At 42.7% G+C, this 26,149-nt stretch overlaps 3 protein-coding genes across 3 annotated transcripts; 1 reads left to right on the plus strand and 2 right to left on the minus strand.

The window, feature by feature from the left end:
• The first annotated feature begins 593 nt into the window (after positions 1–593).
• On the plus strand, positions 594–7,071 carry psme1 (proteasome activator subunit 1). The gene is made up of 12 exons (XM_071908849.2): positions 594–670; positions 792–837; positions 1,147–1,179; positions 1,295–1,357; positions 1,892–1,993; positions 3,176–3,239; positions 4,229–4,326; positions 4,768–4,836; positions 5,040–5,107; positions 5,532–5,586; positions 6,038–6,124; positions 6,790–7,071. Exons 2-12 carry the CDS (start codon positions 799–801, stop codon positions 6,868–6,870), a joined length of 759 nt encoding a protein of 252 aa, XP_071764950.2. The 5' UTR covers positions 594–670; positions 792–798; the 3' UTR covers positions 6,871–7,071.
• A 799-nt stretch (positions 7,072–7,870) lies between these two features.
• fitm1 (fat storage inducing transmembrane protein 1) lies at positions 7,871–9,877 on the minus strand. Its single transcript, XM_071908841.2, has 2 exons — positions 9,591–9,877; positions 7,871–8,540 (listed from the first exon to the last, which is right to left on the minus strand). The coding sequence occupies exons 1-2, from the start codon at positions 9,875–9,877 to the stop codon at positions 7,871–7,873; spliced, it is 957 nt and encodes a 318-aa protein (XP_071764942.1).
• A 1,960-nt stretch (positions 9,878–11,837) lies between these two features.
• Positions 11,838–25,463, minus strand: dcaf11 (ddb1 and cul4 associated factor 11). Its single transcript, XM_071908868.1, has 15 exons — positions 25,263–25,463; positions 24,333–24,582; positions 23,401–23,528; positions 22,394–22,512; positions 22,019–22,083; positions 21,660–21,760; positions 20,485–20,631; positions 19,468–19,522; positions 19,025–19,093; positions 18,601–18,658; positions 16,552–16,737; positions 14,969–15,122; positions 14,150–14,302; positions 13,545–13,651; positions 11,838–12,909 (listed from the first exon to the last, which is right to left on the minus strand). Exons 2-15 carry the CDS (start codon positions 24,557–24,559, stop codon positions 12,832–12,834), a joined length of 1,647 nt encoding a protein of 548 aa, XP_071764969.1. The 5' UTR covers positions 24,560–24,582; positions 25,263–25,463; the 3' UTR covers positions 11,838–12,831.
• Between the last annotated feature and the right edge of the window lie 686 nt (positions 25,464–26,149).

The following is a 26,149-nucleotide window of genomic DNA, read 5'->3' on the forward strand; positions in this document are numbered from 1 at the left end:
TGCAGCCTATAAAATCTATAAAATAGCCTCCATCAGCATCAGGGGTCCCACACCCTATTGAACCTTTTCACGTTAAGAACCCCTAAACTGTTAAGCATTTGACCACGGGCCCCCATTTGATAAGACTGTGTCTCAAGGAAGATTTTGGTTGTTAGATGAGTTAGAAAAGAATTACATGATAGTATATATTAACAATAATAGCAATGGAGAGAGGGAAACTCCTGATCAAAATGGTGTTTGTTATACATTCTGTTATTGTGCTAGTGAGTTAAAATATAATGCAACTGAACCAGTTCTAATTTTTACTGGCGACCCCCTTGAACCATGTCAAGTCCCCTAAAGGTCCCCGAACCCCACTTTGGGAACCACGCCCTATATAACACAGTAGACTAAATAATTATCTTTTATAAAGTTAATGGAAGTTATTTTTGTCCACAAACCAAGTTTTAAATATGGAAATAATGACAGAGATACAAATAACATGTAATTTCTATCAAAAGGCGACTTGACTGATCTGTGCCTCCTAACGGGGTTTTCCAAAACGAACCGTTTAAAAACTACAAGTCCCACAATGCACGCGGGATCGCTCGCTGCCAAAGTGGAAAGTACGGAACTGTCTGCAAAATCGGCTGCATTTAACTTTCATTTTCACTTTTTATGCTGACTAACTGTGAGTAGTTTTCCGTGTCGTGCATGGCATAGTATTTACCAGCTAAACCTTTCTTTCTTCACACCGTTACCGAAGATAAAGTGTGTTTTACTAACTGAACCAAATCACTTTTCATCAACAGAGGCGATATGGCTTCTCTGGATATTCGCCCCGAGTCGAAGAAACAGGTGAGCCACGCAGTCTGGTGGCGTGTTGTCCGTTGACATTTTCCACCCAATAATCCCTCATAAACTTGTTTTGTGTGTTAGTTTTTGTACCAGTCGAGCTAGTGAAGTGTTTTGATAACGAGGCAGGCAGCCGGGGTCATATCAGGTGAGCGGGGAGTTGAACTGGACCTGGTTATTAGGCAGGCAGCTGGGAAAAGGAAAAAAGGCCCGTAACTCGTTGTGTCATACTGATTATCGTTCACGTGCCCTGATTGTATTAAACAAAGGTGAAAATGAGAAAAACATCAACAACCATGACCTCTTTTCCAGGTGGATGACTTCTGCCAGCAGCTCACCAAAGAGGTAATTTACTATATTATTAGACAACTTTCTGAACTGTCACCTGAATTTAAGTTTTACAAATTGATCAGAACTGTGTGTGCAAACTGGGTAACATAAATATTGTTTTTTCTTACAGGCAGAAACCCTGGTTTCAACATTTTTCCCTCAGAAGATTGCAGAGACGGAGATGCTGTTGAAGGTATCAGTGTTCTGTGGTGCCCAAACTGGGGTCCTGGGACCTCCAGGGGCCCTTGAGGGGGCTCCAGGGGGTCCCCAGCAAAATGAGGAATAGTTTGATTTAATGATTATTTCCTTCACTCAAAGTTAGAATGAGAGAATGCAGCATCCCTCTCTCCACCTACAGTATAGACAGTTATCCATTTCTCTGCCAAGTCATTTCTAACAATAAAAGTCTTCTCTGATGGAGACAAAATCTGATCAAATTGTGGTCCGTGATCTAATACACATCTACCTGATATTAAAAAGTTGGGGAAACCCCATTCTATAACACAATCATACCTGCCTTTTTCTGTCCAGCTCAAAGCTATTTGTATGCAACTGATGGTTTCCTTCTGAAATCTCATATCTTTAATGTTGCTTCATTATTTACTGTAATCAGCTGATATTGCCGCCTCCCCCACATCCAATCCAAACCTTAGATAACATATTGTCAAAAGTGCATTGGGATTGTCTAGAACTAGCAGGACACTGATGACTTTTTGCTTTCTGTCAGACGTCTCTCAGCTTCGATGACCTGGCGTCCCTGAAGGCTCCACTGGACATCCCCATACCAGACCCGGCTAAAGAGGAGGCCAAGCGCAAGAAGAAGGAGGAGGTGGGTCTATACTTTAGACTCAGTGAATCTAACATAACTTACTTTAGGTTTGATTTTGTAGAATGAGAATTGGCACTGTAATGCTGTTATACAGATGATAATAATGACGTTGCAGTATATTAATAAGGTTAATGGCATTAGCTGTGATATTATACACATGTAATCTTGTGTTCAGGTAATTGCCAAAATAAGGAAACGCCAAAGCCATAACAACATAAAGGGTTTTCATCTGTAGTCTCTCAGGGGTTGGATATTAAATCCCAGTGCCAGGTTTCATAAAATGTCATAAGTTTCTACATTAGGAGCCTCACTTAATATTTCATTTTCCATAACCTTTGGGATTTGTTTGGGAGTGTTGCATAAAGCCTCTCAAACGGGCTCCTCAGCCAAGGGTTTATATTTGGTGTTTCATTTAATTTCAAGGCAGACCGCTGTAATAGAGTCCCTTGTTACCATGGCAACCACTCACTGCACAATTGGCAGGGAACACTTTTATTTTGGATCATATTTAGAAATAAATTATATTTACACCTCAAGCTGCTGTGAATTATACATTTATTTGGCATCAAATCATATTCTGTTTTATTTATTTTTTTTGCTAAACCTTTTTGTCTTTGACTAGGAATAGCAATCTAGTGGCACCTGGCTGGATAGCTGAAAGAAAAGAGCCAACAGTAGCTTGGCCGATAGCATGAATTAACAGTATCTGCTACTGGCCTTGAAACCCTTTAAGTTTCCTTAGCTGTAAGGAAAATGCAGCAGAAAAGTCAGTTAAGGAGAAGGTGACCATCAGAGAAAGCTTCAGGACTAAAACTGAAGTTTTTATACAGCCAGGCTCGGGAAAAATTCACTATTTATTGTATCCCTCATTTACTCAGATGTCTCTTTATTGTGGCAGTTGTTGTCACATTACCTGCAGGGTTTCAGAGGCACAGGCTGTAGTGTTGCCGGTGTGGTGAGGTTTGTTTTTTCATGGGAACAATTTTCCGGCTATTGGAGTGCATTCAGAAGCCTTAACCAAGGAGCGGGGACTACTGGAACTAGGTTAGATTTCTTATGAAAAGAAATTTGACATCTTCATTCAGGCGGCCAGGAAAAAAAAAAACACTTGGGTGGGCTGTCTAAGAGATTAATAGGCAATGAAAAGCCCTTGGCCTAACGCCTCCTGTCCTTATGCTGCAGAAGGAGGCAAAGGAGGGGAAGAAAGACAAGGACAAGGACAGCGACAAAGAAGATGAAGACGCAGGTAAATGAAAAGACACAAACGGTGACGACTGATAAAAGAAATCTACTGAGTGTGAAAGAAATAAGGTTGTTTATATCACACACAGCGGTTGTAAAACACTGTGCAACACACTCACTTCATTCATTTAGACAAGGACATGCCTGTTTATTGGAGTCCCATGTTTCCTGTATGAGAACATGGAGGCTGAAGGTTTCATCTCTGGAGCATCAGAACAGTCTCAAAAGGTTTATTGGCTAAGAAGATATCTCACACAGTTTCAATTCACAAGTGTCTGATTGCGAGAGACAAACTGTGATAACACTAATGCTCGATCGTCAGTCTTCTTTGTGAAAAATGGGCAGCTTTGTAGTCCCTCTCGAGTCATGGGAATCGTTTCTGAAAGGAGGAAAAGAAACACTTCAGCTACAAACACTTTGGGAAACCATCCACAGCTAGAGAGCACCACTTCATACCCGTTCTCTATCCATTAAGGTTTAAATAGAGGACTCACACTGTAACGTATGAGAAAGCAAAGCCCACCTCAGCATTGGTTTGTGGACTGGTTGCCAAGCTAACTGGTAGTAACCAGGGAGCTTTCTTTTTCTTTTAAGCTTTCACCTTTTTTTTTAAATCCTCATGTGCGTATCCTACATTTAGAAAGAAAACCTCTTAGAAAGCACACCATGGCTAAGTTAGAGAATATTAAAACCAAATAAAACTGTAATACCTTCAAGGTTGTTCTGGACGCCCCTTACAAACAAAACATGGTTATATCATGGTTAGGAACATATTAACTACAGTAAACCAGGGAAATACCATGGTTAGCAGCATAATAACCATAGTTACCATAGAACACCATAGTTAAGCCATAGTTACCATGGAAAAACTATAGGATATTGTCATAAGAGGAATCACTGTTGCCCCTATAATCACAGTAAAGAACACCTTCTCAGGTATTATTGCTAAATGAATCAATATTGAGGATGTTGTTGGTTTGTTTTCTCCTCCAGGGCCTCCCTGTGGTCCCATCTGCTGCAACGAGCGTGTGGAGAGCCTGCTGCAGGAGGTGAAGCCTCACATCCAGACGCTGAAGGAGAAACTCAACACGGTCAGTCAGTCAGTCCCACTGTCTCCTCAGACTCTTCATGTCTTGGATGTTTTGCTATTGTGCGTCTTGTGCTTTGTTCTGCTTCCTTGTGTTCGTCTTACATCACTCTGTTCCATGTTTGATTGTTGATCAGTTAGATCTACTGTAGTTAGGCTCTTAAGGAGTATACAAATAAATGAACTTGACTTAAGTATGTGCCACAAGCTCCATTTACATATGAAACAAACAAAAAGAAAGATACATAGTTAGACAGGAGCTCACATCTCATATGTAGACATCAGTTATGGAAATGGATAGGAAACATGTATCTCCAGCCGCCTGTGTTTAAATTGGGCTTAGTCCCCTGTTTTGACAAAATGTTGATGTATCATTTATTTACATTAGGATTTTAACGGTCTTGATTTCTGCACTAGAGATTCATAAATTCTGATTTTCTGGCAGGTGTCCATGTGGGTGCAACTCCAAATTCCTAAAATTGAAGATGGTAACAACTTTGGAGTGGCTGTACAGGTCAGTGACTGTCATCATTTGGTGAAGCAGTAAATATTGTCACTGTTATACTATGATTTAACATGTTGGCAAATACAAGTCACTCATGGAAAGTTGGCAGTTTGTGCTTTTGCCGTCATCTTTGAGGTGAAATCCCTGTTACTCTGTAGATGAGTGAACAGTCTTTGCCAGTTTGGTTTTATATCTTTGCACGTGTCCAACAGGAAAAAGTGTTTGAGCTGCTGACCAACACACGCACCAAGATCGAGGGGTTCCAGACTCAGATTTCAAAGTAAGAGGTGGAGTTAATTTATCGGTGGTGTTAATGGAGTGGAATGGAGTTAATTTATGGGAGACATTTTTATTTGAATGATATGACAAGTGAAATGATGCAGGCACCCCTTCGGCCAATCAGTAACAAGATGCATCAGAAACAGACCAGTGGTGTAGCAGTTCAGGCCTTTCAAATTAATTAAGGTAAACTCTGACCTTTGATTATAGTGCTCCCATCAGGCCAATCAGTGTAATGTTTTTAACCACCAGAACACGTCATCCCACAAAGATTCATCAAAATCGACTAGTGGTGTCTGAGATATCACATTTGATTTAGAAATATTGACCTTTATTATAGTGCCCCCATTTATAATTTGTAAGAATAGCTGGATGTGGGGGACAATTATGAATGAATCATACATGTTTGTTGTTTGGTCTGTCAGATACTACAGTGAGAGAGGCGACGCCGTGGCCAAGGCCTCCAAACAGCCCCATGTGGTCAGTATCCCAGGTTTTGTATGTGTGTGTGTGTGTGTGTGTGTGTGTGTTTTGACTTGATAACAGTAGTACATGTTGTCTAATTATATTTTAGCTTTTAATCAAAGCACGTCTGTAAGAGTGTGTGTGCATACTGTATATGCACTGCATGTGTGTATGCACTGTGTACGTGTACTGGTGCATGTATGTGTCTGTGTGTTTATGCTGGTACACTTTGCCAGCTAACTTTGTCTATATCCCAGATCAGAGATAGAATTGATAGTTATACTAAGATATGCGTGTTTATTGTGTGCACACTCTGCTGAATGTATGTACTATATGTGTGAGATAAGAAAAGCTAAGGTTCTCAATGGGGAAGTTGGTATATACATACTGTATGTATGTGCTGTGTATGTTTTTGTGTATACACTCTGCTAACAGCCTCTGCTTGTGTCCTCTGCTTCTGCTGCAGGGAGACTACAGACAGCTGGTTCATGAACTGGACCAGTACCAGTACTGTGAGCTTCATCTCGTGGTCCTGGAGATCCGCAACACATATGTAAGACACCTACTCCCTGTTGTTTACTATTAAGCCTATATAAGGTCATATTGTTGTAGGGTTTGTATGCATACAAATCTGAAAATGAATGAACAAACAACACTGAAAACTCCATTTGGCTCTTATACATTCAGGTCTGTATTCACATTGCATACATTACAGTGTCTTGTTTATCTGAGTATTGTCAAACCTCATCAGAGAACATGTATAACATTCACTGTACCACTTGGTATATTGAATAGCCTGTTAAGTGCATGCATTTTGAATCATACAACCCATTTTGTGTATAAAATATTCCGTCTGTGTGCCAACAGAAGGGATGATGGCTAAATGGAGTCCATTCCATCCTAATAGGAGGGTAATTAGACTAATTGCTGTGCCTGGGTTCTGATTGATTGACGCTCCATCTCCTGTTCATTAATCACTATTTGTCTCCTTCCTCTCCCCATTGTCCTCCTGTGTTTGAAGCTGTAATGAACAGGGCGGTACAGGTGATGATGAAAGGAGCCATTTCAGGCAATTATGGCTCTGTATCTGGACATATCTCTCATGTCTCTCTCTCTTTCTCTCTCTCTCTTTCTCTTTATGTCTTTCTGTCCCTTTATGTCTATATGTATCTCTCTCTCTCTCTCTCTCTATCTCTCTCTCTCTCTCTCTCTCTGCAGGCTGTCCTGTTTGACATCATTAACAAGAACTATGACAAGATTAAGAAGCCAAGAGGAGACTGCAAAGCTCTCATCTACTGAGACCGACTTCTACACACACACACACACATACAAGCACGTTTCCTACAGACACGCTTTCAACTAAGATACAGCTAGTGTTGTGTGACACTCCTATTAAGTAACAATACACCTGCTCTGTCGACAATGTTTTCATTTTCGCTTGCAGTATGACTATTAACATTTTTTCTCAGATTACAAAATAAAGCAGCGTGATTACCATAATACTGCCTGCATGTACTTTCTGTCCAAATGGGAATTTTTAAATTGGGTTTCTCTATATTTCCTACATTATTGTCCTACGAATGAAAGCAATCCTGCAAACTGAACTCTTAAGATTTTGTTTATACAAGACTACTAAATATTGCTGAATATTCCTCTGATTAGATATGCCTATAATTTTGCAGAAAAGGAGTTGGATGGGAAAGACGTCAGTTAGACTTACTAATCAACCACATAGCTCTTAGTCAGTCAAGAGTCTTGCAATCTGTTAGAGACTGATAAAAATGATGAAACTTCACTTGGAACTGTTGACCTCTATCTCTATTTTATCATTTACAGTCTGCACTCTAACCCAGGGGATTAAAAAGGAGGAGTCATGGTGCTCTGTCCAGTCATTCAGGGAAATTCCCCTCCTCTCATCTAAAGTCTCAATACTCCCACAACACTTTCAAACTACTCTAACAACTCAGCATTTGCTCATATTTCTCTGTTCTTCTGTGTCCATGTTGAGAAAGTCCTCTTGGGAGACTAAGTGTGTAAATGATGAGAAGTGTCTTCTTCTTTACAGTAGTGTACACCTAGATCTTTGACTGGCCATAGAGACACACAGTTGTCTTCCTAATTACCAGTGATACATATGGATCACAGAATACATACTTCTTCTGTAGTATATGTATCTCCTCACCCAACACAACCTCACTGATTGTCTGCAAAACCTTGATGAGAAGCCTTTTTCTGGACTTTTCAGAAGGTTATAACTTATAATGCCCGACCAAAATTTGTGCTGTTGTAGTGTATAACACTATTGTGGATGTTTGCCGTCGTCTGTGTCGATCAGCAGTCCCTCTCCTGGCAAACCGGGGCGGCCCCAGCCGGGTCCGAGCCGGTACCACCCCTGGTAGAGTCCTTTCCACCCCAGGTAGCCCAGAGCGCCTCCTAGCTGCTGGGAGGGGAACGTGGGGAAGTGGGCGAGCAGACACAGCAGCAGGAACACCCAAAGCACGAGCAGAAACACACAGAGGAGGAAGAGGATTCTCAAGGGGGCTCCCGGGGAGCTCCGCGGGGGCTTCGCCTGGGCCAGGTGAGGGCCGAACACGGACATTTCCTCGACGAGCAGGAGGCAGCAGCAGCAGAGGATGAGGGCGTCCTCGGAGACCTCGTGCCCGCGCCACAGCATGCCGGCTTTGAGGCAGGAGGCCTTGGTCTGGTCCTGGTGGAGCAGCAGCAGGGGCGGTCCCACCTGGTTCGCGGCCCCGTCCTGGGCGGAGGCCAGGGGCTCGTAGCAGGTCCCCGCCGCGTTCTCCAGCAGGGTCAGGAGGCGCCGGCAGCCCCACCACAGAAAACCCACCACACCTATCCGAGAGAGGTGGCGCAGGGAGAGGGAGAGGGAGCGGCGGGCCGAGAAGGACAAGAGGAAGATGAAGGAGCCTGTGAAGATGCAGGTCCAGCTCCAGGTGGACAGGAGGAACTTCCTGGGAGTCAGTGGTGCAGCAGAGAGTCAGTGTTAACGTGGATAGTACAAATTGTCGAAAACACAATACGATAAAGCAATATAAAATCAAGCCATCAGGACTTTGTATACGCACACACACATTCTATACAGCATAGGCAGTAGATTTATTGTAGTTGAGGGTTCATGCAAGTTTAATGAGTTTCCACCTCTCTGCCTGGGCATGACAGACTGTAACCACCTGGTTACCAATAGACACATATGGTTTAGGACTACGCCACTGATATATAGGCCTGAGCTTGAATTATTAATAGAGGTATGGGTTCTGTGCTCAGTTCTTTCAGCTAAACCATTTACAGTTGATGCACTGCCAAAGGAAGAATGATTGCACTGCCACAATGACTTTTGGCTTCACTTCACTTTACAAGTTAAGATCAAAAAGCATTAAATGACCCCTTCAGTGATGTCACCTAAAATCTGCAAACTTTTAGCAAAGCCATATGAGCAAATAGTTAGTTGAGATGTAAACATTTATCAACCTATGCCTATCTGTTAAAACAGGTGCAATTGGATATCTGTCCACGATTCACCTTCTGCACAGTTGAACCATATTTTGACTGCAGTGTGACTATACATAGATTTTTGAAGTGAACCTTTTTCAGACGATGACAATGACACGATTGAAAGGACAGAATAAGACTGACCTTCATAGAGTGTATATAACCATGTGTTCAGCCAATCAACACAGCTGAAAAATCTTCATCATGCCTGTCATCATGGGATTCACATATCACTAAAGGAAACCTGCCGGAAAATCACATAACTTCAATTCTGGTGTTTTCGGTTTTGTTTTGCTTTTCTTGATTTGAAAGTTTATGGTTCTTAATGTACTGGGTGGATTTCACGACCCATAATGGTGCATGGTGCATAATGACACCCATTAAAAACCCATTGTTTAGCATAGGGGTTAGAGGAAGTTCAGCCAGCTTGTCTCACTTCCTGGTTAGAGATATGAGATGTACACCTGTAAGCAGAGATGCAGTAACACACTTTGTATTTGCAGACTTCTCACCTGTACAGGTAGTGGTTCCTGTTAGCGAAGATGCTGTACTTGGACACCCAGAAGCTCAGCACAGGTCCGAACAGCACCAGACCAGACAGCACCAGGTGGAAATGGCGTCTGACTAGGCTGCTTCCTAAAATTGTGGCCAGCAAATTAGTTACAAACACCAGAGCGGCATTCAGCAGTCTGAGGAGGAACCTTCCCAGCAGGATCAGCTCTGCAGCCATCTTGTGTAATTTCTCCAAGCTGATCTCTGGCATGGAGCCATTCGATGAGGTTTCAGTCTTTAGATCCATGGTCGTGTTTAGTTCTTGTTGGATTATCCCTTTTGTTCAGTTGCAGCTTTAGTTTTCCTCTTCTTCTGTCTTCCCTTTTATTTCATCTTCTCTGGTTATGCCAAACATAGGAGGTCCCAATTAAAGCCCTGTGGTGGAGTCTGCTCTCTCTGTGTTTTTGTCTGTGTAGTGTGGAAGGCACACCAGTCCTGCTCTGGGACCCTTTCTACTTTATCACTGTCAGGCTTGTAGCAGAGCACATGGTTTATAAAAATACTACCCTTCTCTCCCCTTTACCCTGAAAGCCCCTCCCCTCCCCTCCCCTGCACAACCCAGATTGGAAGTGTGGACACGGTAATGGCTGCTGCTGTGACCCAGTGTTCCCAAAACAATGTGATCCAACACTAATCTTAGCTTTGAACCTGTGTGATGGACGTTAACGATGAATATGTGTCCGGAAAAGAGACTGCAGATTGTTCATGGTGGCTTAAAATAATATCCGTTTGCAATCTGACTGATTTTGTACTTACTGGTGCAATGCAGCATTGTTCACTCCCCAGCATTTAGCATCAGAAGTGGAATGTGTACGCTTGAACCATAACAATCACTCTCACATGAAACGGGTCATTGGCTCCTTTTTTGGCCATGACTAACTTTTCTCTTTGGTTCTCCTTTAGTCTCTCCTTTCTTAGACTCAGCTGTTGATGCCAAAACTAATTTAAGTTATTAACTGTTGCCAGCCTGCATTTGGCACCAGGAACAGCTGCCTTCCTCACAGCACATTCACTCTTTTTTATTACAGCCCCAGTCCTTAGTCCAGGCCTTCTGAAACTTTTTCAGCCCCTGCAGCCAAATTGAGTAAATTTAGTCTTGCCATGGGACTCATGCTCATTAAAACATACTAGTGCTATTTTCACGACCCGGGAAATCCAGCCCCGCTACCCGTTTGGCCTCCCAATCCATAGCAACACTGCCTTAAGAAAAGAGCTTTAAATGCTGGACCCACAACAGAGTTTCAAATAGTGAGGCACGGCTCTTGTAACAACAGCAAGAGAATAACAATAGCTGAAGAATTATTAATTTACTAACAATTAAGGGGATCTTCTATACTGTTCTATGAATTCATTCACTTTGCTGTTTACTTCATTCATTCAGATGCAAAATCCTGAATGGCTTAATCAGACAGAATTACTTGTATTAGTGATGGGACAGGCAGCTCCCATTCTTCATCTGGTATATACTGTATGTTCCCTGAGCTTCTTTCCCTTCCTCTCTTCCAAAGGCCACTTCTCCACACCCGGATGTATTTATAATAAAGGATCTAAAGCACTATTCATTGACAAATTATCTGTGTTGGTAGCGGGTTACTATCAGAATCACAGTCTTTACTGGGGGGGCAAGTTAAGTGATATAAACAAGTACGTCCTTGTTTGGCTCTGTGAATGAAACCAGGCATATGGCTGCCAGAGACTCTAGGTCTAATTTTAGACCACTTACTGCATTCCTGTCACTACAATGCCCTCCAAGGCAGCTTCGCTACGGCCCCTATAGCAGCTAATTATCTATCAGATGTCTGTAACTACACTACTGACAGTTGTATATCCAGTAGGGGCATCTAGCCTGCCTCAACAAGAGGGGCTACTGAAAAGATCAGGACAAGGAAACTTCATGAAAAAAGTTAGAAATCGCCTTAAAATGCTAATTTTCAGTGAGTTTCATGTGATATTTTGATCAATTACACATAGTTATAGGAGATAAGTGCAAAAAGACACTTACTTGTATGTACTTAACTCTATTTATCCTGTGAAATTATTACATTTTATCAGTGCTTTTGTCTGTTCTAAGCCTGATAAAGTAAATTTAACAAGAATTTTTTATTTAAATTTTAAAAGTAACCCTTACCATCTGGCATTTCGGTATGTTAACACCAGGAACCATCAGCACGGTAAAACTGCAGTTGTAGCAAAAATACTCCATGAAATTACATTTAAAGAAAGGTTTTATTATTACTGTAAAACAACGGTCTGAGAGTGAAACATGGGCTTTGATATAAACATACTCGAAAATTGCATACACAGATCAGTGTGTAAGTGTGTATCCACACACACATATATTCCCAAACCCTTCACCAAGTCTTGACCTCAACACATCGTTGACGCACATTCAAATCTTCTGAACAGATCACGTTTATGTCGGCCGACAAAAGGATTTATTTTCCTCTTCAAAGCCAAGGCTTGTGTTCACAAAGTTGGAGTGCTGACCCAGGATCACCGATAAGACCTCGGACCGTGTTATTCGTGATAATAGGAAAAGTCAAAACGGATTCCACATCAGCACACGGACTACTTTGTGAAAACACTCCCTGAACACTTATACCATTAAAATACTATACATTATTTATACAGAATTATCATCATAATTTTCAGAGCTTATCCCTGCAATATCTAACATTGATTTAAGGTATAACTAACTTACCATTAATTGGGCGAAACTGCTTTTTCCTCAAAGCACCATAAGAACTATCAGTGAGTGTGCAGTTTTATTTGATAGCTCATTAAGTAAGTGCTTAGGGGTTTGAGCTTCAGTACATCTTACATGAAGCGTTCCGGGCCAAATTGAGCCGCTTTGGCCGATTCATTTCACACAGGAAAGTGAGGCGGATAAAAAAAAAAAAAATTCAAACAGGCCATCCTCTTAGGTGATTCACCAAATCTCTGCCCTAAACTGCACTTTTGACAATACAAGGTTATAATGCCTTCCAAATTAACACTTCACAACCACACTATAATTATAATTATTAATATCCAGCATTGAATTCAAAAGATATTAAAGTCTCTCTCTTCGTGAGCTTATAGTCTCCCTCTGTTAGGGCCAGCCTCTTCCTGTCTGTGGTGATGTCACGTCCTCTGACATCGATTCCTCAGGTCTCTCCTCTCCTCTCGCCGTTTCTTCCTCCTGTCGCGGCGCTCCGGTCGTCAGTCTCTCTCCCGCTCTCTCTCCTCCTCTAGAGGATGGGTTTGTCTGTGCTCCCACATGCGCACCGCTCCGTCCCACTGCGGAGAAACGAATTGTGGAGGAGGAGGAGAGGGATGGAGGTGAAAATGGGAGAAAACTGCTTTTGCCCTATTCGTTTTAATGTCAGTGCTTTCTACTGGGTTCACACCATGGCGCTGATTTGAAATTCAATGACTTCTACATGACTTTACATAACTCAGTTGGAGTGCCACCATGACTTAAAACTTGGTTCATGTTGTTTTTCAGCTCAGAAAAGTTCCAAAGGAATAAATAGTAAAATTTCCACTACTGCTGTGGAGAAAAACAGCTGAAATTCACCATCTAATGCAATGCAATCAAACAAGTTGGAAAATACCACCTGGTATATTCCTGTAAAATGACCTTATCAAATTCCCTGACTTTCCCAGTCTGGAATAAATTCTCTAAATTCCATGATATTCCAGAAATTCCATGACCAGTGGGAAACCCGTTTCTACGTTTTTTCCCACTTGTAATGCTCCAATGCTTTGATTTTGCTCTCATGTTTTTATGTTCCGGCTCTCTTTTTCATATAGAGCGCTTTGCAACTTGGCTTTTGCAAAGTGCTTTTTAGATTAAATGTATTATATATGATCATTAGCTTTCACGTTGAGTGTAGATTAACAGTTTGAAAAGAGCTTCAGAAAACACTCACAGAGCTGCTGACGATGTTGTCCTCGTACGGGTGCCAACTGACGTCCCTCACACACGCGTCATGGCCCGACAGTCTGGCTACCACAGTGCCTGTTAGCACATCATAAACTGGACGGACACACACACACACACACACACACACACAAAGAAATCAACCAATTTACTTTTAGGAATATGCCGTACATCTGGTCTCTTTGTGTCTCTCTCATACACAGAAGAATTGCTGTTATTTGCCGTGTACAATGGGTGCACAAAGAATTTGACTGGGTTAATTGGTGCTGACAAATTATAAGACAGTTACACAATAGAGGATTGACACACTGGGTGAAAGACAAAAACATAACAAGACCACACACTTAGTGCAGACAAGACGTACTGTGTGAGAATAGACTAAACATCAACACGCTTCGCACTTTTGACTGGGTTGAACAGAATCGGAACAAGTAGAGAAAAGACGCTGAGGGCTTTGGCGGTGTGAAGTGCCAAGGATCTACTGATACAAAATAGCAAAAGACGGATAAATGTACTTGTGCTTACATCTGCTTGCACATAAACAAGACACACACAGACGCGCATATTCACACGCAGGCACATGCCGGGACTCACTGATGATTTTGCCGGTGGAGCAGCCGGAGTAGATGAACCTCTGGCCGGTGCTGAACTCTGGCGAGAAGCGGCAGCGGATGAGGGTGTGCAGGACGCCGTGACCACGGTAGGTCATGACCGAGGTGTCGCCTGTCAGCTTGTGTCTCTTCAGGGCTGCGAGGGGACAAAGGGGCCAGGGCCGGGCATGTAAACAACCCATCACTGTAAGCAGAGATCATCTGCACGTGCATCTGTTGTTTAATGCATCTTGCACTTTTTGTCCGATTTTCTTAAAAAGTTGTTTTTTTTTATTTTTTATTTCAACCAGACATATGTTTTTGCTTTAATGGTTTCCTCAGTATACAAGTACTAAGGGATGATGGAGTAAAATTACCAGGTGGGTAAACTGGGTTTAGGTTTTACCCTCCACTACATCTCTGCTAGATCTCTCATTATTGGTGCTCCTATCCTTCACCTCTCCTCTACTCCTTCCCTCATCATTAACTTTTGATGATAATAACTCCTCCTCCCCCCCTACTAGCTTTTAACACTGTCACATCCTCCACTTATCCCCACCACACACACACACACACACTTCATCTCTGCATGGATCACAGTTCTGCTGAGATCCACTGAGAGCTAGTTCTACCTTTTCCCTCTTTTACACCTCCATCTTTTCATCTCTAGTCTCCTCCTCCTTTTGCCCTTCATGTGTCCTCTCCTCCTCTCACCCTCCATCTCCCTTTCTTCTCTCCTCTCCTCCACTCTGATTCATTTACCTCCTCTGTCCCTCTCTTCTCTCCCTCCCTCCCTCCCTCTCTCCGTGCGTCCTCTCCTCACCTCTCTGGGGAACCTGCTGCCAACGGTAATCCCAGTTTTGTTGGGTGACAGCCACGCGCGAGGCAGCCAGCCCTTCCTTGGGCGAGAACTTCCTCACATCCCAGAGCTTGATGGACTGGTCCTTCGAGTTGCTGATCAGATAGCGGGCATCGCCCTGCCAGAGTCACGCCATGAGAGAGGAGACCAGATAGGAAGACAAAAACACAAAACTGTCATGAATAACTAAATACGTACAACTCTAACAGGACAACAACAGCTCCAGGGCTGCTGTCTCTAACTGAGCCTGACCTCTGACCTCCCAGTGGAAGGGGCAAGAGATAAGAGAATTTCTCTATGGAGATCAATAAAGTATCATACTATCATTATTATTTGTAGTTGAAGTAGTGGTAGTGTATGTAATATGTTCATTTTAGAACCATGTGATGCTATGTGAATTTCACTGTACTCAACATACAAGTGATGGATTTTATGTTCTCTACAATGGCTGGATGGATGTTGTTTAGTAACTATTAGACAATTTAGAGTGCTCAGTAACACAGCGTAATTTGGATTTTTTTTTTTTGTATATCCCTCTTTCTCTTCTTTTTCCCCGTATTGTTTTTGATGTATTTCTTTGTTTTTATTGGATTGTTGTCTACTGATTGGTTAATTTCTCTGCTCAGTTTGTGTGCTTCTTGTTGTCATTTATTTTTTGTTGCATTTTTCTAAATTGTTAGCTTGTTTTTTTTTTCGTTTTTTGTTATTGTTTGTTTTTCTCCTTAAGTTGAGGGGAGGTCCGTTGTATAAGCCTGTGGCTTCTTGACCTCTCCTGTCACATTTTTTTTTTCATTATCTGGATTTTATGCAGTTTTATGTGTGTGCAAATAAAAATAAATAAATAATAATAAATAAATAAAACATAGACAGGAACCCACTGCACCAGAGAGCTTCAGCCACTGCAGAGGCCTTACAGCAGGCAGGGGGTCAGTGTCTTGCATGAGGACATTTTGACAGAAATGGATACATTGGCTGTTGCTGGGATCGAACCTGTGACACTCCGGTTCCAGGACTGTCTAACAATTGCTTAGTTTCTAACTATTAGGGTTAGACCGATATACTGGACTCCAGATATATCAGGCTGATATTGGGCTTTTATTACAAATTAGATACTGGCTGGTGTTGTCCACGTCTGATATGATGGATATGATGCAGTTTGCTTGATTATGTATTTATTGTATAATTGATCAATACTACACTGGTTGTCTATGGGAAGCTTTGTTCGGATCCTAGATAAGAGATGCATTAATATGTTTTATTGTTATTACTACTCCTGGGTTTCAAAGGAAATTTTTCGTCTCCTATGGTCTAAATTTTGTTTCAGAGTCTTCTGGGGAAAACATTTAATACTTGTAATATTTGAAAAAATTGTGGCATGAAAACAAATTTAAAGACACTGAATAACAGCTCAAAATATCGGCGGTTTCAATCTAAAAATATCCCATAATCGGTCAAACCCTACTACCTGTCAGAGTGGAGAACTTTCCAGTGACCACTGACAGATTCATAAACTACCGACGGCAGTTTCCTCTCGCACCCCCCCCCACCTTGCTGTGGATGAAGGTGACGCCGTCTCGGTGGCCGGCCAGCTGTCCGACAGGCTGCGGTCTGTCCTCCCGCAGCGTCCGTCTGTCCCACACCTTGCACAGCGCGTCGTCGCTGCCAGAGAAGAGCAGCTGGGAGGAGCTGTCGGCGAACGCCACCGCATTCACGTCATCCTCATGGGCATCAATCTGAGGAGGAGAGCGGGAAGAGAGACACAGTCAGTGTGTGTGTGTGTGTGTGTCAATGCATGCGTGATGAGTGAGTGAGTGAATGGGTATGTGTGCGTAAGAGTGTGTGAATGCCTGGGCGCGAGTGAGTGTGTGATAATGTGTATGCCTGTGTGAAAATATGTTCTTCTGTGTGTGTTTGTGCATGCTTGTGTGTATGTGATATATAGTGAAGGAGTAAGATAGAGATAGTTGGGGAAAAGTGTGGGACATGAGTAGCCGAGTAACCGATTCCTAATATTTTCCCTGCTTTTTGTTTTTTTAAATAAAAAATAAAAAAATAATTCATGGACTCAAATTCACTATTTAACTGTCTCACTCTCTTTTTTTCCCCTGGCCTGCTGCGTGTGAGAGTGACTGTGAAGCACAGTGAAGCTCAGACAGCAGTGTGTTCAGTTCAGCTGCCTTGTAGCTGAAGCTCATCGCAGCAGAGCGAGCACGGCGACGCTAAAAAAGAAGATCCAGATCCAAGATTCAGAATGTGGCTGCACTTCGATGTAGAGTCTGGTTTCTCCTCTTTGTATCTGCGCTGCTCCGAGCTTCAGCAGCAAGGAATGTGCCCCCATTCTGTAGAGAGCGGATCTGTACACACACTCTCCTCACTGCGTCACGTCTCAACCCCACAGTCACACCCAGCGTACAGCGGTGTGATGTGTGTACAGATTTAGAGGCTGGAGTCATTTTGGAGTCAAGGGTACTGCGAGTAACACAGTAAAACAATAACACAAGAGGCGCTTGAGCTGCCTAATGTCCCACCATGATACATTAAACATAACCAGTTATGCTAATTAGGTCATTAATTAATCTAATTAATGTATTAATTAGCAATGTCGAAATACCTGTCTTCACATAACACATGGGTGGTATTAATATGAAAGCATTAAGGAGTTACAGTAGTTTCAAGAAAATCTGTTTTTCCTCATTAATATGCAAATTTATACAGCAAGGAGCTCCAAAACCTGATGAGATCGTCTGCTCTATAGGGGGAACCTGCGGTGCAACTATGAAGTTTCTATCATGTATTGTTCTGGAGTTATGATGTTCACAAGCATGTGTCTAACACAGACAGATAGACAGGCACATGCCACCATGACAAAATAATGACAAGCATACCATGCACCATGGTGGAAAACAGCATGGTATGAACAGTTAACAGTACTTTTTATTCATTCTAATTTGGGATTGGTAGCAGAATTTCAATCAATTCTGCAGAATTTCAATCAATTCAGCTACAGGCTTGGTATATTTGGGGTGGTATCAAGGCAATATATAAGAAAGGAACCAATAAGGAATTGACATTGATAAAATCTCATAAATTTCCAACCCCAGACATGAGGGAATGAAAGAATGGCAAAAAAAAAATGGGCAAGAGAAAGAAGTTCAGCAATAGAGAGCACAGACAGACACAGAAACTCAGAGGATGAGAGATAAGGGACGGACAGAACGAGAAAGAGAGTAAGACAGTGATGAAGCAGATGGTAGAGGTCAGCGAGTGACTTCTACACAGAGGGGGTTCGGGGAGGAGGGAAGAGGTGGGGCACACACCCCCCCCTCCCCCCCCCCACCTCCCCCCGCAGGGTGGAGCTGGACTCTCTGCTACTATATTACAGTCGGCAGGACGGTGTGAAACCTAATGTGAGCCGACACACATTCGGGTCTGCTCGCATCCGGCTCACCTTGACCGCGGAGCGAGCCGCAGACAGGCAGAGGTGAATGTGACTCGGAATCGGGCTGATACAGGCAATTAAGCACGCGAGCACATCCGAAAACAAAAACGGCAGTTGCGTACACAAAATGTGAAGGTACAGTCACGAACACACTAACCTTCAGCGTCCTTTTATTCTGCTCGCGATCAAAGACATAGAGGCAGCCGTCGTTCGCTCTGAAAGGAGAGAGAGGCGGAAAGAGAGACTGAAAAAATCTGGTGTTTCAATGTGACTTTGACAGCGCTGGATAGGGTAATCTTGAATACTCAAATATGAAGAGGATACTTAGGATATTCTTTGAATATAAACTGCTTTGTCAGTATTGTTTCAAGCAGGGCTGGGTTCAGTGTACTTTATATTCAGCGAGGTGGATTTTCTTCACAATTCAAGTATTCAGAAACTTTGGCCATGGGAAGGCTATCATATCCAACTTCCATCCAGAACAAACGGCTGATTAGCTGTTTGAATTTACATTTCGGGGCGCGACTCAGTCCTGGTTCCCACTCCATCAGTCATGTCTTTGAAACATGAAAGAGACTCACCCTCCCAGGATCTCCTTGCCGTCTGTAGACGCAGCCAGCGAGAACACGCAGAACCTCCTCTCGTCTGGACTACAAAACACAACAGCGCACACACAACCAGGTCAGCACTGCAGCAAGTTACCTGGATCACAACTACACCGTCTACACCATCCCATAGCAAAACAGCTTTCAAAGAGCACGATGAGGACTCACATCACCTCTAAAACAACGCTATTGTTAGGACTGTTATGAGTTCAATGGACGTCTTTTGTTGAAATGGTCCATAATGATCGTTCCAATTAACAAAATAGCACACACACAGTGAGCGGATGGATGGTTGAGGTGACAAGCTCTGACAGCATCATTCATCCAGGTGGTAATGAAGGGGGAGGAGGGCCGGCTGGTAGGGAATGATAGATTACCTGCTCCGTAATGCTATAAGTTACTATGAGGGAAACACTAACTTGAGGTCCAGGGCGGTGTGGCTTTCACTGTCTCCATCTACGCTGCACACATGAACTGGAAGGAGGACACAGAGAGACAGAGAACATATGAATAAAACAACATATCATTGTGTAACTGGGGGCAGAACCAGCTATCTAGTGAGAGTCATGCTGCTGAAAATAGCAAGGACCTAATTCCCAATACTTCCTGAAGCAATGTTCAATAAACTAATCTGCTAGACAACAAATACAACTCCAGACGGTTTTGACTAATATTGCCTAACAGCAAAAGTTAGATCCAAAAATTTAAGGATTCACTAGGGGCTTGAAATAGTTCCAGATTGCTTCATGTCCCGACATAGTTAAGATACATGACACAAGGTTTTGCTCTGGAAGTATTTTAGGAAGCTGAATTACCCAATTAGCAGGATAACTGGAAAAGATTTATAAGAAATTCTTGACATTTAAGATAGAGCGGTTACGTCGAAATCTGGAGATTTTACTCCTATAGTTTGGTTCATTTGGGCAACTGAGAACACCATTTGAACTCGGGTGGTACCAAATAGCCGCACTGAGACGCCTGGAAATGGCACATTCAGCTATTTCTCCATGCGTTCTTAATTAGTATGCAGAGCAGAGAGGGTCAATTACGGCAAAGAGTTCAGACAAGTCCACACTTAGCTTAAATTACAAGGACTGGAGTCGGATTTGTTTTGACTCCCCTCACTGCTGAAATCTCTGAGCTGGCAGGATGACGAGATACCAAAACCTTGTCCACTAGACAAGCTAGTTGTGATTCCATGTGACTTCTATTTACAAGCCCTGGTTCACTTGTTATTGGGGAGTATAAACCTAAATGAACCAAATACAAAAATGCAGTTTTTTGAGAGTAATTGCACCCTTAGTGAAATTTTAACTTTGATAGTGGCTCTTAGGCGATGTGTAGCTGTCCGAGCCACGACTCCTGCGTAGCGTAACGTCGTACTGATTTGCATTGTTGACTTGTTGCATCGTGTCTTACTGGTCCCCGAGCCTTACTGTAGTCAGACCAGCTGGAGTAGAGAACATGGTGCGTGTCGGGGGTGAAGCAGACGTCCAGCACGCTCCAGCCCACGTCCCGGGCCTTCACCGTTTGCCGCAGGGTAAAGCGCCCCCTGGTGGTGTCGTACAGGCGGATGTTCTGGTCTGCAGTGAGCAAAAGAAGAACATTTACAGTACTGCACTAAATCAGAGGTAAACTCATTTTGAAGGGTCTGATGAGTTAATCTATCAAATTTATCAAGTTTTCTGGCTAGAAAATTGTCAAAAATAGTCAATTCACACTGTGGATTCTCTGAAGAATACATGGGGAAATGATTTGGGGGAAGAAGTTACAGATGATGTCTGCCAGAAAATAAGAGAGATAATTTATTCATCCTCTATTTGTCTAAAGTGTGCTGTAGTCCAGTTCAAGGATTCTGTTCTGGACTTGTACAAGATCGTACTACTTCTGGAAGTCCATTTTTGAGGCTTTTTGCAAGATATTTGAAAAGCCAGTGGATCCGTCTCCTCTTATGGCATTATTTGGTGTGCCACCCCAGGGTGCTCCTCTGAGACTAACATGCACCCTACTGACCAGACGGCTTTCCTGTTTAAGTGGAAAGACTCCTTACCTCCTATGTAGAGCCAATGCATCAGAGAGGTCATGCAGCACCTCAAGCTAGGATTCAGTATTTTATTAGAGAGACTGCCATGGGATTTTTGCAATTTGGCAACCGCTCCTAAACTTTGTGGAGAATATGGAAGCTGACAATGTAGTTTCATAACGGCCTTTTAAAACTGTGTAATGCTCCTCCCCTCCTTCTTCATTAATCAACTTATTGATTTATGCTTGGTCATGTTTTCAACTGTGTTTTGTGATCCCCATCCCTCTGTGACCAAGAAAATAAACCAATTTTGGACCATTTTGCACATAGTATATGAAAATACTTTTTATGGTTTGTTTTGTTTAACACACTGAATACATTTAGACAATAGCAGGAAAGTATTTGAAAGTCAATTTAGTAAACTTCTCTTCTCTGTGACTGATCACTTGCCTGACCCTACCTGAATTGTCCTGATGTGGTAAAACCCAAACCATTTGGGACACCGAGCACTTTAAAGCAAACACTAAGAATCATTTGCAACTACAATTCAGTTCGTCAGGGTTCTCATTTTGATTCTGGGTTATTTACCTTGGCAGGCAGAGAGAAACATGCTGCCATCTTCGCTGTACACCCCACAGAAGGCTTTCTGCTGGTACGTGTCCTTGTGGGATACGTAGTTTGGCAGGAAACTGTGAAGGAACACAAGTGTTAAAATCCTTGTAAACATCTTGTCTAATGTATTGCAAGTCGTCACAGAAACTTTATCAATCGGTCACATTCAACAACAATCAATCCTCAATTAAGACTGTTTTATATACGCGTTGCCTCCCACAACATGATAGAACTGATTATTTGTGGGACCAAGTTGTGCTCAATTCCTTCTATGTGTCACCTCATGGAAATTCAGTGAGAAACGGTATGTGGATGTACTGTTTAAACACACTTACTGTGTGCGAATGCGACTGCACTCTCCATGGGAAAAACTGGAGCCTCTACACCTGCCTTGCTCCCTCTAAGAGGCACAGAGCAAGAAAATCGGTCAATATTCACCATTTACAGAGCATAAAACTGACAGATCAAACAAATGATTACCATAATGTGAAACATTTGGACATACTGGGTTGAAAACATTGGTAGCAAGTGGTGCTAAAATTTCCTTGTAAAACTGCAAGATGGAAACTAAAAATTGTGCTTAATGGTCATTAATCACTCTCGCCATCTTATTTTAGTGTTGGAAATTTGCCAATGCTGATGATCCATTTTAGTCTCTGATACCACTATCTGTTTCAGTGCAGCCTTAGTCTGGATCTCTGTGGTCTGACCTCTGTGAGCATGTGGGTGAAGCCGTGTCGGCCTTTCAGGCCGGAGGAGGCGGTGGCCAGCAGGATCTGAGTTCGGATCTCACTGCGGTCCACATCCTGTGTGTCAGGCTGGGTGTCCACTGGCAAGACAACACAACAAAAAAAGTCAGAATTTATTTAATTTTTAAAAATCAGAATTTATTATTATTTGACGTCAGCCTTTCAAAACCTATTACCTAGATTCTGATTCCTACACATTTGTTTCCTTTTCATTTTTGAGCAAGAGTAGTCAGTCAGCTCTCATCTTAGTATTTTTTATTGAGACAGAGGAGTAAAGGAGACACAGGAGAGAAGGTTCTGGCAGGGTTCAATCCTTGGCAAGCAGCGGTATGTATGAGTCCAGAGACGGGAGTCTTAACCACACTAAACACTAAATTTTATAGTTGATTTGACTGTCCCAAGTCTTATATTGTCTCACTACAACTACCAATTTCCAAATTTATTCATATTCTGCAACCATTTTTTTATATTGTCCCCCTGAGTTTCAAATGATGTACCACCTGCACCATTTACTATTAAAGAAAACATCTAGCAAGTCACCATCTCTTTGTTATTTGACATTTTCTTTACATACTACGAAAAACAAAGTGTCTCTGTTTTGTTACCAGGTGAGTGTAGCAGTCTCCATTCATTCAATATGAAAGGAAATATCTAGCAAACTAAACACTGACTGGAAAAAAGCACTCATCCTGTTTCAGGTGCTGTGTTAGGTGGAGTCCAATAACAGAAAAACCAAACAGCAAAACTATGTCCCAAAACACCAATTAATACAGAAAGACAGTGTCTCTGCTCTAGTGTACCTTCATAAAGGCTCAAAGTAAATCCCTATTCCCTGCCACTATATGGAACATGGTTAGAGAAACCTTGTACTTTCAGCATTTATTTAAAAGGTACTTGCAGCATAGCATTTTTTCTTTTTTTTTTCTCTCTTTATGTCCGGATAGTGAGAAGTGTTAATAACAGGTTACCGGGGGGATTATAGCGGTCACCCAGCCGACCCTCCCAGGCTCCGTCGCTGTCCTCATCAGAGTCTGAGTATGACTGGACCAGCTGCAGCCCTGTCGCCCCGCTGCCATGGACCAGCCGGACCTGGCCCCTGCACACACAGCACACACATCAACTCATCAACCAATCAGTCAAAGTGTCAATATGCATGGACCAATTACAGCCTCATATCACACAACAAATTAATCAATCAAACAACCAATTCATGGTCAGATGAATCAATCACTCAACAGGGATAAGTACAACACAAAAAAGAAATCTAAGGAATAACTGGGCTATATTTGGGCACAACCACAGTTTTGCCACCGAGCAGCTCCACTGGAACAGCAGGGTTCAGTGACTTGGTCCAGGGTACTTCAGTGCTAACTGAAGTGAGAGGGGAGAGTGCTACTTATTCGTTTCCCCTCTTCCAAATCCCATTACTTCCTGGTTCTGGCTGGTCTGCTGTGTTACTACTACAGCCCCACGCACCAGTTTTGGTGGAATATTCAGACATTCCCCAGCTACTTTCATTAAATTAAAATCTAAATTAATATTTGGAATAGAAAAATGATCCCAACCATTGCCAAAATTTACCAGCATTTTAACGTAATGTAATATCTTATTGATTCCTGAAGGGAAAGTCTTCTTTTCTTTTGCCCCCCTCCACAGGGAGGTCAGAGGTCAGGTTCAGCTACAGGGCAGCAGCCCTGGAGCAGGTAGGGATTCAGTGTCTTGCTCAAGGACACTTCAGTAGGGCAGATGCTTGCTGACATGGGGGCCTAAACCTGGGTCACGGTAATAAGAAAAACTCAGCACCAAACAACAAGCTGGGCCCAGGAAAGCAACATACATCGCAAATCACTGTTTTTTAAAAGTGCTACAGTGTTTGAAACTAAAAGTCCGCCCAACTCACCTCCTCAGAAGGTAAGCCAGCACTTCGGCTAAGTCGACGTCCTCCTCTGATGCTGACTGCCTGTCCCCCTGCTGCCTGTCAGCCGTCCTGCGGCCTCGGCTGCTGCCGCTGCTACTGGTGCTACTGGTGCTGCTCTGGTTGGGTTCTGCTGGTTCTGACTGGTCTGCTGGGTTGCCACTGGAGGAGCCCCTTCCACCAGACATCCCAGAACTGGACTGCGAGCCCATAGACTGAAGAGACCGAAGAGAGCCTGGCAAGGAGAGCGATTGAAAATGCTGTAAGTAATTCAATAGGATGTAGTTTCAGCAAATTATTAAAAGTTTTGGATTTGCCTGAGAGCAGCCAGGCGCACACAAATGTAGTTCCTTCCGTTCAAGTCAAGTTCATTTATTTATATAGCCCTTCATCACAAGCATGTCTCAAAGGACCTACAGAGAATGAGACGACCAAGATCTAATGTTACTTAACCATCAATCAATCACATAACAAAATGATGTAACACAGTATGTAACAAAATATTACACAAGGAAGCCAAACAAAGCACAAGACACACTATTATGCATCAGTGTAAGAATGTGTGTATATAAATAAGAGAGAGAGAGAGAGAGAGAGAGAGAGAGAGAGAGAGAGAGAGAGAGAGAGAGAGAGAGAAAATAGCTAACGTTAGCCTTGTTACCCTCGAGCAAAGCAAGACAAGAGTTAGAAGTAAAGGCTGATAGGCAGGAAACAGATCATCTGTACAAACTAAGTTGACATCAAAACAGTTTGATTATTTACGCAAACCACAATATTTCCACTTCTTCCTGCTGGCAAACTAGCTGTCTCCCTGAACAACTCGGCCAGCTTATTGCTGTAACGTTAGCTCTTGAAGAAGATGCACTGGCTCATTAGGTTTAGCTGGCAATGCTAACGTTAGCAAACTAGCATTACCGTTTGATTATCAAACGGTCTTCTTGACAGCTCACCGGTCCAGCGCTTTGTCGGTGTAGCACAAACTTAATAATTTGCCCGATGTATTGCTACCATTCGGTTTGATATACAGCGTTTATCGCATGAAAAACTTGCGCCTTTTGCAGCACAGTGTTTCAGCGAACGGCTAACAGCAGACTTGCCAGTCCGTGAATCGCCATGTTGTTTACAAAATGTAAAACCCCTGCGCGAGCCCCTGCCCTTTCGCTGTCATGTGACCTGCACCGCTGCCGCGAGACTCAAACAACCCTGTTGGCTCTTGCTGCTGTGACAACTGTGGTTTGGTCTCTTTTATTGGAGGTACAGTGAAATTACAATCGCATTTCTAAATATCACGGTATTTAAGGGGCGTGTTTATGTAAAGTCAACCGAAATATCTGTGTTGTGGAAATGCCTTTTGCTGTACTTTCCCTCAGGTGGTCGATAGAATCATAACGTTTTACATGTCCAGTCTACTTCCCAGTCTAGGCCTAAATTATGTCAAATATGCCCAGATTTTAATGAATGATCTGATTGGTCCACAGTATGCATAGTTAATGAAGTGTAGTCTCTCAGTGTCAGACAGCTGCCTGCTTGCCCAACTAGCCAAAATCATATGGGTCGATTATGTAGGCTAGTCTTGTCATGGGTGCCGATGTTCCACCACTGGGTATTTTCCCCCAAAGATAAAAAAAATATTGGTTTGCAGTGTATGGCACAAGTAGAGAGAAGGATTAGGCTCTCACACTTGATTGGATTTTAGAAGCCTAATTTAATGTTGAAAAAATGAGCGGTAGCATCACTTTTTATAGACCAAGAAATCACAAACTCAGAGGTTAGTGATACTAACGCTTGGATAATCAACTGGA

Source organism: Centroberyx gerrardi, chromosome 22 (assembly GCF_048128805.1).
Source record: "Centroberyx gerrardi isolate f3 chromosome 22, fCenGer3.hap1.cur.20231027, whole genome shotgun sequence".
Taxonomy (NCBI): domain Eukaryota; kingdom Metazoa; phylum Chordata; class Actinopteri; order Beryciformes; family Berycidae; genus Centroberyx; species Centroberyx gerrardi.